The sequence below is a fragment of the Anolis carolinensis genome, unplaced genomic scaffold (assembly GCF_035594765.1).
Source record: "Anolis carolinensis isolate JA03-04 unplaced genomic scaffold, rAnoCar3.1.pri scaffold_10, whole genome shotgun sequence".
Classification (NCBI taxonomy): Eukaryota; Metazoa; Chordata; class Lepidosauria; order Squamata; family Dactyloidae; genus Anolis; species Anolis carolinensis.
The window spans coordinates 2,882,736-2,899,044 of NW_026943821.1; the positions used below are offsets into that span (position 1 = coordinate 2,882,736).

Here is a 16,309-nt window from a genome sequence, read left to right on the forward strand (position 1 = left end):
TTATAAAAGCAGCCTATGGCCTTAAATCACACAATGCACACACGCACGCACACATCGGCACACTCTCCTTCATCGGATCGTGTACACATTGGAAACAGGAAGCTGGGGAAATTTACAGAGCAGTTTCCTGCATTTGGGGTAATTCACGGAGCCAAAGAAGAAGTCGAACCAGAGACGTTCACGGCTTAAGCCCTGAACATAAATATCACAAAATTTATGCACAAAAAGCAAAGGATGGAAGTTGGCAAGTCAAATCAATGGAGACCCTAAGGCAGGGGTCCCCAGACTAAGGTCCGGGGACCTTAAACCCTTGTGCCAGCGGAACTGCTGACCTGAAGGTTGGGTGTTTGAATTTGCGAGACGGGGTGAGCTCCTGTCTGTCAGCTCTAGCTTCGCAGGCGGGGGCATGAAAGAAGCCTCCGAGCAGGATGGTAACACATCTGGGCGCCCTTTGGGCAACGTCTCTGTAGACGGCCAATTCTCCCACACCAGAAGCAACTTGCATTATGTTCTTAAATTGCTTCTGACACGATCAAAAAAAATTTCCCTCCATCTGTTTGTCTATCTGTCTCTCCCTCGCTCTCTCCCTTCCTCTGTCTGTCTATCTATCTATCTATCTATCTATCTATCTATCTATCTATCTATCTATCTATCTATTTCTATCCATCTGTTTGTCTGTCTGTCTATCCATTTATCCATCCATTTATTTATCTATCATTGATTCTGAAATAAGAGCTGCTTTTCTGCCAGAGAAAAGGTGTCATGTCGTTGTTTGTTCCTGTTCTTCTGAAAGGGGAAGGCAGCTGACCGGAAGGAACTTGTGGAACTCACCGCCACAGGATCCGATACCGATCTCTGAGAATGCACTGTTTTGCTCTTTTGTGTATGATTTCTATCTGTATGGGTTTTTTAATTAATAGTTGTGAGCCACCTTGGGTTTCTGTTTTGGGAGGCGTCCCATCGTCACAATCGCCCTCCAAATGGGGAGTTGTAATCGGAGAACTTGGGGAGGCTCTGAAACATTAGGAAACCTTATTCCAGGAGATCCTTGGAAGCGGGCTAGGGTTGCATTGTGACTTCCTTGGGATGTTCTAGGTGTTGTCTTGCATTGTGACTTCCTTGGGATGTTCTAGGTGTTGTCTTGCATTGTGACTTCCTTGGGATGTTCTAGGTGTTGTCTTGCATTGTGAATTCATTAGGATGTTCTAGGTGTTGTCTTGCATTGTGACTTCCTTAGGATGTTCTAGGTGTTGTCTTGCATTGTGACTTCCTTAGGATGTTCTAGGTGTTGTCTTGCATTGTGACTTCCTTAGGATGTTCTAGGTGTTGTCTTGCATTGTGACTTCCTTGGGATGTTCTAGGTGTTGTCTTGCATTGTGAATTCATTAGGATGTTCTAGGTGTTGTCTTGCATTGTGACTTTGTTGGAATGTGCTAGGTGCCATCCTGCCTTGTGTCTTCGTTGGGATGTTCTAGGTGTCATCTTGCATTGTGTCTTCATTAGGATGTTCTAGGTGTTGTCTTGCATTGTGACTTCCTTAGGATGTTCTAGGTGTTGTCTTGCATTGTGACTTCCTTGGGATGTTCTAGGTGTTGTCTTGCATTGTGACTTCCTTAGGATGTTCTAGGTGTTGTCTTGCATTGTGACTTCCTTAGGATGTTCTAGGTGTCATCTTGCATTGTGTCTTCATTAGGATGTTCTAGGTGTTGTCTTGCATTGTGACTTCCTTAGGATGTTCTAGGTGTTGTCTTGCATTGTGACTTCCTTGGGATGTTCTAGGTGTTGTCTTGCATTGTGACTTCCTTGGGATGTTCTAGGTGTTGTCTTGCATTGTGAATTCATTAGGATGTTCTAGGTGTTGTCTTGCATTGTGACTTTGTTGGAATGTGCTAGGTGCCATCCTGCCTTGTGTCTTCGTTGGGATGTTCTAGGTGTCATCTTGCATTGTGTCTTCATTAGGATGTTCTAGGTGTCATCTTGCATTGTGTCTTCATTAGGATGTTCTAGGTGCCGTCTTGCATTGCGACTTCATTAGGATGTTCTAGGTACTGTCATCCATTGTGACTTCCTTATGATGTTCTAGGTGTTGTCTTCCATTGTGACTTGCTAGAGTGTTCTAGGTGCCGTCTTGCATTGCGGCTTCATTAGGATGTTCTAGGTGCTGTCATCCATTGTGACTTCCTTAGGATGTTCTAGGTGTTGTCTTGCATTGTGCCTTCATTGGGATGTTCTAGGTGCCTTCTTGCATTGTGACTTGGCTAGGGTGTTCTAGGTGCCATCTTGCATTGCGGCTTCATTAGGATGTTCTAGGTGCCATCTTGCATTATGACTTCATCAGGATGTTCTAGGTGCCGTCTTGCATTGCGACTTCCTTGGGATATTCTAGGTACCATCTTGCATTTTCACTTCATTGGGATGTTCTAGGTGTCATCTTGCATTGTGACTTCCTTAGGATGTTCTAAGTGTTGTCTTGCATTATTACTTCGTTGGGATGTTCTAGTTGCTGTCATGCATTGTGACTTCATTGGGATGTTCTAGGTGTCGTCTTGCATTGTGACTTCATTGGGATGTTCTAGGTGTCGTCTTGCATTGTGACTTCATTGGGATGTTCTAGGTGTTGTCTTGCATTGTGACTTCCTTAAGATGTTCTAGGTGTTGTCTTGCATTGTGACTTCATTGGGATGTTCTAGGTGTTGTCTTGCATTGTGACTTCCTTAAGATGTTCTAGGTGTCGTCTTGCATTGTGACTTCATTGGGATGTTCTAGGTGTCGTCTTGCATTGTGACTTCATTGGGATGTTCTAGGTGTCGTCTTGCATTGTGACTTCATTGGGATGTTCTAGGTGTCGTCTTGCATTGTGACTTCATTGGGATGTTCTAGGTGTCGTCTTGCATTGTGACTTCATTGGGATGTTCTAGGTGTCGTCTTGCATTGTGACTTCATTGGGATGTTCTAGGTGTCGTCTTGCATTGTGACTTCCTTAAGATGTTCTAGGTGTTGTCTTGCATTGTGACTTCACTGCTTAGGAACTCTCTCTGGGGCTGGTGGGAGAGACGGAGGTCGGGCCGCCTCGGCCAGGCCATTGGCCACCTGGCTGTGGCCAAAATGGGCCTCTTTGACAGGTTGTTTGGGGGGCAAGCGGGCCTGCCCCCCGCCGGTAAGATCGGCCCAAGGGCGAGGGTGGCCAAGATGGGGCGGGATTGGAACGGTATACTCCTTCGTGCATTGCTAGACTGCAGAACTCATCATCCCTGTCCCAGTTTAAGGCCAGCTGGCCGTATGCCTTTGCAAGAAGGTCACTGGCTCACCTTTGGCCATTTATTATTATTATTATTATTATTATTATTATTATTATTATTATTATTATTATGACACAGCAAACAAGGTAGACATGCTGGATTTCATATCACAAAATCACAAGTCGAACACTTCCCAAGTGTCTAGGATTGTGTGATGTATTTTCGGATGATGCGTGCAGATCCCAGCAGGGTGGCCTTTTGCAGTTGGCAGATCGTAATTTTGTCAATGCCTATTGTTTCCAAATGCCGCCTGAGATCTTTTGGCATGGCACCCAATGTGCCCATCACCACTGGGACCACCTGCACTGGTTTCTGCCAGAGTCTTTGAAGTTCAATCTTGAGGTCCTGATAGCGGCTGAATTTTTCCTGTTGTTTTTCGTCAGTGCGACTGTCACCTGGGATGGCGACATCAATGATCCAAACCTTGTTCTTTTCCACAACTGTGATGTCTGGTGTGTTGTGTTCCAGAACTTTGTCAGTCTGGATTCGAAAGTCCCACAGTATCTTTGCGTGCTCATTCTCCAATACTTTTGCAGGTTTGTGATCCCACCAGTTTCTTCCTGCTGGGAGGTGGTAATTGAGGCATAAGTTCCAATGGATCATTTGGGCCACATATTTGTGCCTCTGTTTGCAGTCTGTCTGTGTGATTTTCTTACAGCAGCTCAGGATATGATCAATGGTTTCATCGGTTTCCTTGCACAGTCTGCATTTTGGGTCATCAGCTGATTTTTCAATCTTGGCCTTGCTTGCATTTGTTCTGATGTCTTGCTCCCGGGCTGCAAGGATCAGGCCTTCTGTCTCCTTCTTCAGGGTCCCATTCATGAACCAGAGCCAGGTCTCCTCCTTATCAGCTTATCCTTCAGTTTTGTCAAGGAACTTTCCATGCAATGTTTTGTTGTGCCAGCTGTCAGCTCTAGTTTGTAGTGCGGCTTTCTTGTACTGATTTTTTTTGTCTGCTGTGCTTTGATGAGTTTCTGATTTTTGACTTCAATCAAAGCAGATTCTTCACTTTGCTTTACATATTCTGCCAGGGCATGTTCTTCTTCTTTGACTGCTTGTTTGACTTGTAAGAGTTGTTGTTGTTATTATTATTATTATTATTATTATTATTATTATTATTATTATTATTAGGCTGACCCAGTAGAAGGCGGCTGGTAGTATTCCTATGCAAGAGTGTCACAGTATCATCTTCGGCCATATATTATTATTACTATAGTAGAGTCTCACTTATCCAACATAAACTGAAAATGTGATTTTCTGGATGTGTTTTCTCATGTTGTCTCTCCTAGTTGAGGTCTACCTGTGATGCCAATTACAGGCTTCTCTCATCTTTTTAAGTGGGAGAACTTGTACAATTGGGATCTGACGAAATACATTTTCCCCCCACTGTATCTCCTAAGAACATCTGTGGTTCTCAATGGCAAAGGGATATTCCTATTTTCTCTCCCATAAAAGTCCTCAGATGGAGAAGCAGGAAAAACGTTGGGCTCAGGAAGCAGCGCAGGAAATGAGTCATTGTCTCAAATGCCGCCTTGCTGCGTCCCAGGGTTGTGTGTGTGTGTGTGTGTGTGTTTTAAAGGGAAGGGCCTTGTTCTGACACACCTCCCGCACATCACACGAGGCAACACAATTTCTATCCCTGGGTTATCCGTTTCCTGATTGGTTCTATCATAAGAATATGGGGAAAGTTTATTAAACTGCACAAACTTTTGTTAGCTGCTTTGAGTCTCCTTTTGTATAAATAAACATAATAATAATAAAGGAGCCCCGGTGGTGAAGTGTGTTAAAGCATTGAGCTGCTGAACTTGCAGACCGAAAGGTCCCAGGTTCAAATCCTGGGAGTGAGCTCCCGCTGTTAGCTCCAGCTTACACCAAAATATCACGATATATTGAAAACATTCACTACAAAATTGCGTTGGATAATCCAGAACGTTGGATAAGTGAGACTCTACTGTATATATACCCCAGTTTCCCAGTTTCCAACACACCTCACAACCTCTGAGGATGCCTGCCATAGAGGTGGGTGAAACGTCAGGAGAGAATGCTTCTGGAACATGGCCAGACAGCCCAGTAAACCCACAGCAACCCAATAATAATAATAATAATAATAATAATAATAATAATAATAATAATAATAATAATGCCCGCTGTGGAAACCTGGGACTTGCAGTTTTGCAAAATACCTGTCAAGCTCTACTACAAATCCTATACAACGTTGCCGTGAATGTTAAAAAGTGGTATCAAAGCACGATGAGGTGCATCTGCACTGTCGAATTAACGCAGTTTGACCCCATTTTAATTGCTGAATACTATAGAATCCTGGGAGTTACCGGCTTACTCTGGCAAAGAGGAGCTGGGAGTCTTGACAAACTAGAACTCCCAGGAATTCCATCACATTGAGCAGCTGAAGTCCTGCCAAACTCCATTAATTTGACAGTGTAGATGCATCCTATTATGTAACGGCGCAATGAGGATGGGACCCAAAATCCATGTCATTAGTTTCTTATATACACAGATGAGACACTGAAGGTTTTGAAAACATTGTTGCTGTTGTTATTGTTATTATTATGGCATTTCTCCTTGAATAATAATATTGGGTTGTTGTGAGTTTTCCAAGCTGTATGGCCATGTTCCAGAAGCATTCTCACCTGAAGTTTCGCCCACATCTGTGGCAGGCATCCTCAGAGGTTGTGAGGTCTGTTGGAAACTAGGCAAGTGGGGTTTATACACCTGTGGTAGGATGTCCAGGGAGGGAGGAAGAAAGAATTCTTGTCTGTTGGAGGCAAGTGTGAATGTTGCCATGGGCCAGCTTGGTTAGCATTGAATAGCCTTGCAGCTTCAAAGCCTGACTGCTTCCTACCTGGGGGAATTCTTTGTTGGGAGGTGTTAACTGGCCCTGATAAGTTTCCTGTCTGGAATTCTCCTGTTTTCTGAGTGTTGTTCTTTATTCAGTCCTCATCACCCTAGACATCATTCCACCGATAGATAGATATAGATATAGATATATAATAAAAAAAGCCCTCACATGCCTAGTTTCCAACAGACCTCACAACCTCTGAGGATGCCTGCCATAGATGTGGGCAAAACATCAGAAGAGAATGCTTCTGGAACATGGCCAGCCAGGAAAACTCACAGCAACCCAATGATTCATGCCATGAAAGCCTTCAACAACACAATATTTATTATTATTATTATTATTATTATTATTATTATTATTATTATTAGGTTTATTTTGTTCCGCTATTGGTTTGTCATTTGCTGCATGGCTTTTCATCTTCTATTATTATTATTATTATTATTATTATTATTATTATTATTACAGTATTAGGTTTATTTTGTCTCGCTATTGGTTTGTCATTTGCTGCATGGCTTTTCATCTTCAATAATATTTATTATTATTATTATTATTATTATTAGGTTTATTTTGTCCCACTATTAGTTTGTCATTTGCTGCATGGCTTTTCATCTTCAATAATATTTATTATTATTATTATTATTATTATTATTATTATTATTATTATTATTAGGTTTATTTTGTCCCGCTATTGGTTTGTCATTTGCTACATGGCTTTTCATCTTCAATAATATTTTTTATTATTATTATTATTATTATTATTATTATTAGGTTTATTTTGTCCCGCTATTGGTTTGTCATTTGCTGCATGGCTTTTCATCTTCAATAATAATAATAATAATAATAATAATAATTATTATTATTATTATTATTATTATTATTATTATTAGGTTTATTTTGTCCCGCTATTGGTTTGTCATTTACTGCATGGCTTTTCATCTTCAATAATAATAATAATAATAATAATAATAATAATAATAATAATAATAAGGTTTATTTTGTCCCGCTATTGGTTTGTCATTTGCTGCATGGCTTTTCATCTTCAATAATAATAATAATAATAATAATAATTATTATTATTTAGTTTATTTTTTATCCTGCTATCGGTTTATTTATACGGAGACTCAAATCGACTGACATTAAGAGTGTTAGATTATATATATTCAAAATATATTAGTTTATTTTTTATCCTGCTATCGGTTTATTTATACGGAGACTCAAATCGACTGACATTAAGAGTGTTAGATTATATATATTCAAAATATATTAGTTTATTTTTTATCCTGCTATCGGTTTATTTATACGGAGACTCAAATCGACTGGCATTAAGAGTGTTAGATTATATATATTCAAAATATATTAGTTTATTTTTTATCCTGCTATCGGTTTATTTATACGGAGACTCAAAGCGACTGACATTAAAAGCATTACAATACAATTCAAAATATATACAAATATTTAAAACGTATCAAACATCATTAATATCCAAAACAATTCAGTTAAATGCACAAAAACATTTAAAACATGGCCAGGAGAAGCAGGGGATGCTGGGATCTGCAGTCTTAAGAACTTCAGGAACGAGGTTCAGTGTATTTCTAGAGAAAACCCTAAATGTCTTTCCGAAATGCCCCGAAATCCTACAGGTCGGCTCCTGCTCCGGCTGCCGCGAAGGAGACCAAGGGAAAGCACTCCACAAACCTCAGGTTTGGGGGCAGATTCGGGGTTCGGGGAAGGAGGAAGAAGAAGGCCCCAGAATGACTATTTTAAAGCAGAGAAACACTGGGAGTTTTATATCTCGAGTTTAGGGAGTGTGCAAGCTTTCCGTCGTCGTCGTCTTCTGTAAGTCAATGGAAGCTTGCACACTTCCTAAATGAACTGGGTCTGCACTGCCATATAGAATTGCATTATATGGTCATATAGTGCATTGAATGGCATTATATGGGTCTATACTGTCTACATAATGCTTTATCTGACTCTGTACTGTCCATAGAAAGCATTGCTTTATGTGAGTCTACATTGTCCACATAATGCATTCTATGGGTCTATACTGTCTACATAATGCATTATATGGGTCTATACCAGGCATGTCTATACTGCCCATATAATGCTGTCGATAGAAAGCACTGGACTGCCTTATACGAATCTATACTGCCCACATAATGCATTATATGGGTCTATACTGTCTACATAATGCATTATATGGGTCTATACTGTCTACATAATGTGTTATATGGGTCTATACTGTCCATAGAAAGCATTGGACTGCCTTATATGAATCTATACTGCCCACATAATGCATTATATGGGTCTATACTGTCTACGTAATGCATTATATGGGTCTATACTGTCTATAGAAAGCATTGAACTGCCTTATATGAATCTATACTGCCCACATAATGCATTATATGGGTCTATACTGTCTACATAATGCATTATATGGGTCTATACTGTCTACATAATGCATTATATGGGTCTATACTGTCTACATAATGCGTTATATGGGACTATACTGTCTATAGAAAGCATTGAACTGCCTTATATGAATCTATACTGCCCACATAATGCATTATATGGGTCTATACTGTCTACATAATGCATTATATGGGTCTATACTGTCTACATAATGCGTTATATGGGTCTATACTGTCCATAGAAAGCATTGGACTGCCTTATATGAATCTATACTGCCCACATAATGCATTATATGGGTCTATACTGTCTACGTAATGCATTATATGGGTCTATACTATCTACATAATGCATTATATGGGTCTATACTGTCTACATAATGCATTATATGGGTCTATACTGTCCATAGAAAGCATTGGACTGCCTTATATGAATCTATACTGCCCACATAATGCATTATATGGGTCAATACCAGGCATGTCTATACCGCCCACATAATGCATTATATGGGTCTATACTGTCCACATAATGCATTATATGGGTCTATACTGTCTACATAATGCTTGATCTGACTCTGTACTGTCCATAGAAAGCATTGTCTTATATGAGTCTACACTTCCCACATAATGCATTATATGGGTCTATACCAGGCATGTCTATACTGCCCACATAATGTATTATATGGGTCTATACTGTCAATAGAAAGCATTGGACTCCCTTATCTATACTGCCTTATCTATACTGCCCACATAATGCAGTATATGGGTCTATACTGTCCACATAATGCATTATATGGGTCTATACTGTCTACATAATGCATTATATGGGTCTATGCTGCCCACATAATGCAGTATATGGGAATATACTGTCCACATAATGCATTATATGGGTCTATACTGTCCACGTAATGCAGTATATGTGTCTATACTGTCTACACAATGCATTATATGGGTCTATACTGTCCACGTAATGCAGTATATGTGTCTATACTGCCCACATAATGCATTATATGGGTCTATACTGTCTACGTAATGCATTATATGGGTCTATACTATCTACATAATGCATTATATGGGTCTATACTGTCCATAGAAAGCATTGGACTGCCTTATATGAATCTATACTGCCCACATAATGCATTATATGGGTCAATACCAGGCATGTCTATACCGCCCACATAATGCATGATATGGGTCTATACTGTCTACATAATGCTTGATCTGACTCTACTGTCCATAGAAAGCATTGTCTTATATGAGTCTACACTTCCCACATAATGCATTATATGGGTCAATACCAGGCATGTCTATACCGCCCACATAATGCATTATATGGGTCTATACTGTCTACATAATGCTTGATCTGACTCTACTGTCCATAGAAAGCATTGTCTTATATGAGTCTACACTTCCCACATAATGCATTATATGGGTCTATACTAGGCATGTCTATACTGCCCACATAATGTATTATATGGGTCTATACTGTCAATAGAAAGCATTGGACTCCCTTATCTATACTGCCTTATCTATACTGCCCACATAATGCAGTATATGGGTCTATACTGTCCACGTAATGCAGTATATGTGTCTATACTGTCTACATAATGCATTATATGGGTCTATGCTGCCCACATAATGCAGTATATGGGAATATACTGTCCACATAATGCATTATATGGGTCTATACTGTCCACGTAATGCAGTATATGTGTCTATACTGTCTACATAATGCATTATATGGGTCTATACTGTCCACGTAATGCAGTATATGTGTCTATACTGCCCACATAATGCATTATATGGGTCTATACTGTCTACGTAATGCATTATATGTGTCTATACTGTCTACATAATGCATTATATGGGTCTATACTGCCCACATAATGCATTATATGGGTCTATGCTGCCCACATAATGCAGTATATGGGAATATACTGTCCACATAATGCAGTATATGTGTCTATAATGTCTACATAATGCATTATAGTCTATACAGTCCATTAGAGTCTATACAGTCCATAGAATGCATTGAACCACATTGGATAGGTCTATACAGGTCCACATAATGCATCAAATGGCACATAATGCATCAGAGTGTTTTATATGCGTCTGTCCTGTCCATATCATACACTGAACTGCATTATATTGGTTTGCACTGCATTATTGGGCAGCAAAGGTCCAGCCTCAGTCCCAAGTTAGTTCACTTTTGTGCTGCTTTTGCAGTTTGAGCTCTGCTGGCAGCGATGGAAGCAAGAGAGGAAGCGGGAAGGAAACCGGGTCTTTTGAAAAAGCAGCGGGGAAAGTGGGAAGGCAGAGGAGTAATTTGGAGTTGCAACTCCGAAAGCCTTTTTGGGATGGCTGTAAGTGACAGAGATACACGGGAACGCTTCCTTTTTGGGAGACCTGGCTTTGCTTCCCTTTTGGCAGAATCACCCTCGGAAAGCCCAAAGCGCCCGCTCCGGATCCACCCAAGAAAACCGAAGTGAAACAGGTGGACAAATCCAGGTGCGCATGAATGTAGAGCCAGGATCTGGATTAATGACGCCGTTCCTTGCTCTTTAGCTGAGCTTCCTGGCCTTGCGAATGCAAAGGCAATAACAACAACAATAACAACAGCCATAATAATCATAAGGATTGTGATGATAATGTTGTAGATACACCCTAAGTCCCTGCCAGAACCATTTTGTTGATGGCTCTTTCCTTGGGACCCGTCTAGTCCAACTTTTCTGTCTCTCATATATTTTAAGTAGAGGCTGGATGACCATTTGTCAGGAGTGTTTTAACTGTGTCTTCTTGCAGAAGGGGGTTGGGCTGGATGACCTTTGGGGATCCCTTCCAATTCTAAGATTTCATGATCTATCAATCTACAATATCTCCATTAGATAGATTCTCGCAGTCATTTCTATGACGGTCTATATCTGTATGGCTTGGATTGTGTTTTCCTGTCTGGCCGAAGAGGTTGGACTGGATGGCCTTTGGGGGTCCTTTCCAACTCTAGGATTTCATGATATATCTATCTATCTCATGTATATCTATCATTTCTCTCTTAATCATATCTATAGCTATCTATGGCCCTCTGTCGGGAAGGATCGGATTGAGTCTTTTTTCCTGGATGAAGGGGTTTGATTGGATGGCCTTTGGGGGTCCCTTCCAACTCTAGGATTCCATGATATATCTATCCTATCTGTCTGTCTGTCTCAATTATATCCATTTTTAGCTCTCTCTCAGTCATATCTATGACTATCCATGGCTGTATGGCCATCTGTCAGGAGGGATCAGATTGTGTCTTCTTGCCTGGTAGAAGGGAGCGGGAAAGGAGAGGGCCCTTGTGGTATCTTCCAACTCCAGGATCCTAAGGAAACCCTTTACGCAGAGGCTGGATGGCCATCTTTCAGGAAGGATTGGATTGTGTCTCCTTGCCTAGCAGAAGGGGTTGGACTAGATGGCCTTTGGGGGTCCCTTCCAACTCTAGGATTCCGTGATATATCTATCCTATCTATCTATCCTATCTATCTATCTCATGTATATCTATCATTTCTCTCTTAATCATATCTATAGCTATCTATGGCCCTCTGTCAGGAAGGATCGGATTGTGTCTTCTTTCCTGGATGAAGGGGTTTGGCTGGATGGCCTTTGGGGATCCCTTCCAACTCTAGGATTCTGTGATATATCTATCTATCTATCTATCTATCTATCTATCTACAGTATCTATCTATTTAATTATCTATCTATCTAACAATCTATCCATCTATCCATCTATCTATCTTATTTATATCTATCATTTCTCTTTTAATCAGGGGTTGGACTGGATGACCTTTGGGGGTTCCTTCCAACTCTAGGATTCTGTGATATATCTATCCTATCTATCTGTCTGTCTGTCTGTCTTTCTAACAATCTATCTATCTATCTATCTATCTAACAATCTATCTATCTCATGTATATCTATCATTTCTCTCTTAATCAGGGGCTGGACTGGATGGCCTTTGGGGGTCCCTTCCAATTCTAGGATTCAGGGATATATCTATCCTATCCAATCTATCTATCTATCTATCTATCTATCTATCTATCTATCTATCTATCTCATTTATATCTATCATTTCTCTCTTAATCAGGGGCTGGACTGGATGGCCTTTGGGGGTCCCTTCCAATTCTAGGATTCAGGGATATATCTATCCTATCCAATCTATCTATCTATCTATCTATCTATCTATCTATCTCATTTATATCTATCATTTCTCTCTTAATCAGGGGCTGGACTGGATGGCCTTTGGGGGTCCCTTCCAATTCTAGGATTCAGGGATATATCTATCCTATCCAATCTATCTATCTATCTATCTATCTATCTATCTATCTCATTTATATCTATCATTTCTCTCTTAATCAGGGGCTGGACTGGATGGCCTTTGGGGGTCCCTTCCAATTCTAGGATTCAGGGATATATCTATCCTATCCAATCTATCTATCTATCTATCTATCTATCTATCTATCTATCTCATTTATATCTATCATTTCTCTCTTAATCAGGGGCTGGACTGGATGGCCTTTGGGGGCCCCTTCCAATTCTAGGATTCAGGGATATATCTATCCTATCCAATCTATCTATCTATCTATCTATCTATCTATCTATCTATCTCATTTATATCTATCATTTCTCTCTTAATCAGGGGCTGGACTGGATGGCCTTTGGGGGTCCCTTCCAATTCTAGGATTCAGGGATATATCTATCCTATCTATCTATCTATCTATCTATCTATCTATCTATCTCATGTATATCTATCATTTCTCTCTTAATCAGGGGCTGGACTGGATGGCCTTTGGGGGTCCCTTCCAATTCTAGGATTCAGGGATATATCTATCCTATCCAATCTATCTATCTATCTATCTATCTATCTATCTATCTATCTATCTATCTATCTCATTTATATCTATCATTTCTCTGTTAATCAGGGGCTGGACTGGATGGCCTTTGGGGGTCCCTTCCAATTCTAGGATTCAGGGATATATCTATCCTATCTATCTATCTATCTATCTATCTATCTATCTATCTATCTATCTCATGTATATCTATCATTTCTCTCTTAATCAGGGGCTGGACTGGATGGCCTTTGGGGGTCCCTTCCAATTCTAGGATTCAGGGATATATCTATCCTATCCAATCTATCTATCTATCTATCTATCTATCTATCTATCTATCTATCTCATTTATATCTATCATTTCTCTCTTAATCAGGGGCTGGACTGGATGGCCTTTGGGGGTCCCTTCCAATTCTAGGATTCAGGGATATATCTATCCTATCCAATCTATCTATCTATCTATCTATCTATCTATCTATCTATCTCATTTATATCTATCATTTCTCTCTTAATCAGGGGCTGGACTGGATGGCCTTTGGGGGTCCCTTCCAATTCTAGGATTCAGGGATATATCTATCCTATCCAATCTATCTATCTATCTATCTATCTATCTATCTATCTATCTATCTATCTCATTTATATCTATCATTTCTCTCTTAATCAGGGGCTGGACTGGATGGCCTTTGGGGGTCCCTTCCAATTCTAGGATTCAGGGATATATCTATCCTATCCTATCTATCTATCTATCTATCTATCTATCTATCTATCTATCTCATGTATATCTATCATTTCTCTCTTAATCAGGGGCTGGACTGGATGGCCTTTGGGGGTCCCTTCCAATTCTAGGATTCAGGGATATATCTATCCTATCCAATCTATCTATCTATCTATCTATCTATCTCATGTATATCTCTCATTTCTCTCTTAATCAGGGGCTGGACTGGATGGCCTTTGGGGGTCCCTTCCAACTCTAGGATTCAGGGATATATCTATCCTATCCAATCTATCTATCTATCTATCTATCTATCTATCTATCTATCTATCTATCTCATTTATATCTATCATTTCTCTGTTAATCAGGGGCTGGACTGGATGGCCTTTGGGGGTCCCTTCCAATTCTAGGATTCAGGGATATATCTATCCTATCCAATCTATCTATCTATCTATCTATCTATCTCATGTATATCTCTCATTTCTCTCTTAATCAGGGGCTGGACTGGATGGCCTTTGGGGGTCCCTTCCAACTCTAGGATTCAGGGATATATCTATCCTATCCAATCTATCTATCTATCTATCTATCTATCTATCTATCTATCTATCTATCTCATTTATATCTATCATTTCTCTGTTAATCAGGGGCTGGACTGGATGGCCTTTGGGGGTCCCTTCCAATTCTAGGATTCAGGGATATATCTATCCTATCCAATCTATCTATCTATCTATCTATCTATCTATCTATCTATCTATCTATCTCATTTATATCTATCATTTCTCTCTTAATCAGGGGCTGGACTGGATGGCCTTTGGGGGTCCCTTCCAATTCTAGGATTCAGGGATATATCTATCCTATCCTATCTATCTATCTATCTATCTATCTATCTATCTATCTATCTCATGTATATCTATCATTTCTCTCTTAATCAGGGGCTGGACTGGATGGCCTTTGGGGGTCCCTTCCAATTCTAGGATTCAGGGATATATCTATCCTATCCAATCTATCTATCTATCTATCTATCTATCTCATGTATATCTCTCATTTCTCTCTTAATCAGGGGCTGGACTGGATGGCCTTTGGGGGTCCCTTCCAACTCTAGGATTCAGGGATATATCTATCCTATCCAATCTATCTATCTATCTATCTATCTATCTATCTATCTATCTATCTATCTATCTATCTCATTTATATCTATCATTTCTCTGTTAATCAGGGGCTGGACTGGATGGCCTTTGGGGGTCCCTTCCAATTCTAGGATTCAGGGATATATCTATCCTATCTATCTATCTATCTATCTATCTATCTATCTATCTATCTATCTATCTCATGTATATCTATCATTTCTCTCTTAATCAGGGGCTGGACTGGATGGCCTTTGGGGGTCCCTTCCAATTCTAGGATTCAGGGATATATCTATCCTATCCAATCTATCTATCTATCTATCTATCTATCTATCTATCTATCTATCTCATTTATATCTATCATTTCTCTCTTAATCAGGGGCTGGACTGGATGGCCTTTGGGGGTCCCTTCCAATTCTAGGATTCAGGGATATATCTATCCTATCTATCTATCTATCTATCTATCTATCTATCTATCTATCTATCTCATGTATATCTATCATTTCTCTCTTAATCAGGGGCTGGACTGGATGGCCTTTGGGGGTCCCTTCCAATTCTAGGATTCAGGGATATATCTATCCTATCCAATCTATCTATCTATCTATCTATCTATCTATCTATCTATCTATCTATCTATCTATCTCATTTATATCTATCATTTCTCTCTTAATCAGGGGCTGGACTGGATGGCCTTTGGGGGTCCCTTCCAATTCTAGGATTCAGGGATATATCTATCCTATCCTATCTATCTATCTATCTATCTATCTATCTATCTATCTATCTATCTCATGTATATCTATCATTTCTCTCTTAATCAGGGGCTGGACTGGATGGCCTTTGGGGGTCCCTTCCAATTCTAGGATTCAGGGATATATCTATCCTATCCAATCTATCTATCTATCTATCTATCTATCTCATGTATATCTCTCATTTCTCTCTTAATCAGGGGCTGGACTGGATGGCCTTTGGGGGTCCCTTCCAACTCTAGGATTCAGGGATATATCTATCCTATCCAATCTATCTATCTATCTATCTATCTATCTATCTATCTATCT

At 39.9% G+C, this 16,309-nt stretch overlaps 1 protein-coding gene across 4 annotated transcripts in view; it reads left to right on the forward strand.

Annotated features, from left to right (window-relative positions):
• Positions 1-16,309, forward strand: part of vasp (vasodilator stimulated phosphoprotein) — an 85,913-nt gene that overhangs the window by 16,882 nt on the left and 52,722 nt on the right. For 2 of the 4 annotated variants that reach the window (XM_062962573.1, XM_062962575.1), the window contains exons 1-3: positions 4,319-4,365; positions 7,797-7,856; positions 10,992-11,069. The exons of 1 other annotated variant lie outside the window; for it this stretch is intronic. In XM_062962573.1, the coding sequence (XP_062818643.1) occupies positions 4,334-4,365; positions 7,797-7,856; positions 10,992-11,069 (170 nt within the window). In that variant the 5' untranslated portion in view covers positions 4,319-4,333. Of the gene's footprint in view, positions 1-2,978; positions 3,123-4,318; positions 4,366-7,796; positions 7,857-10,991; positions 11,070-16,309 lie in introns of those variants that run through there. One more of the 4 variants, XM_062962574.1, reaches the window with a different exon arrangement.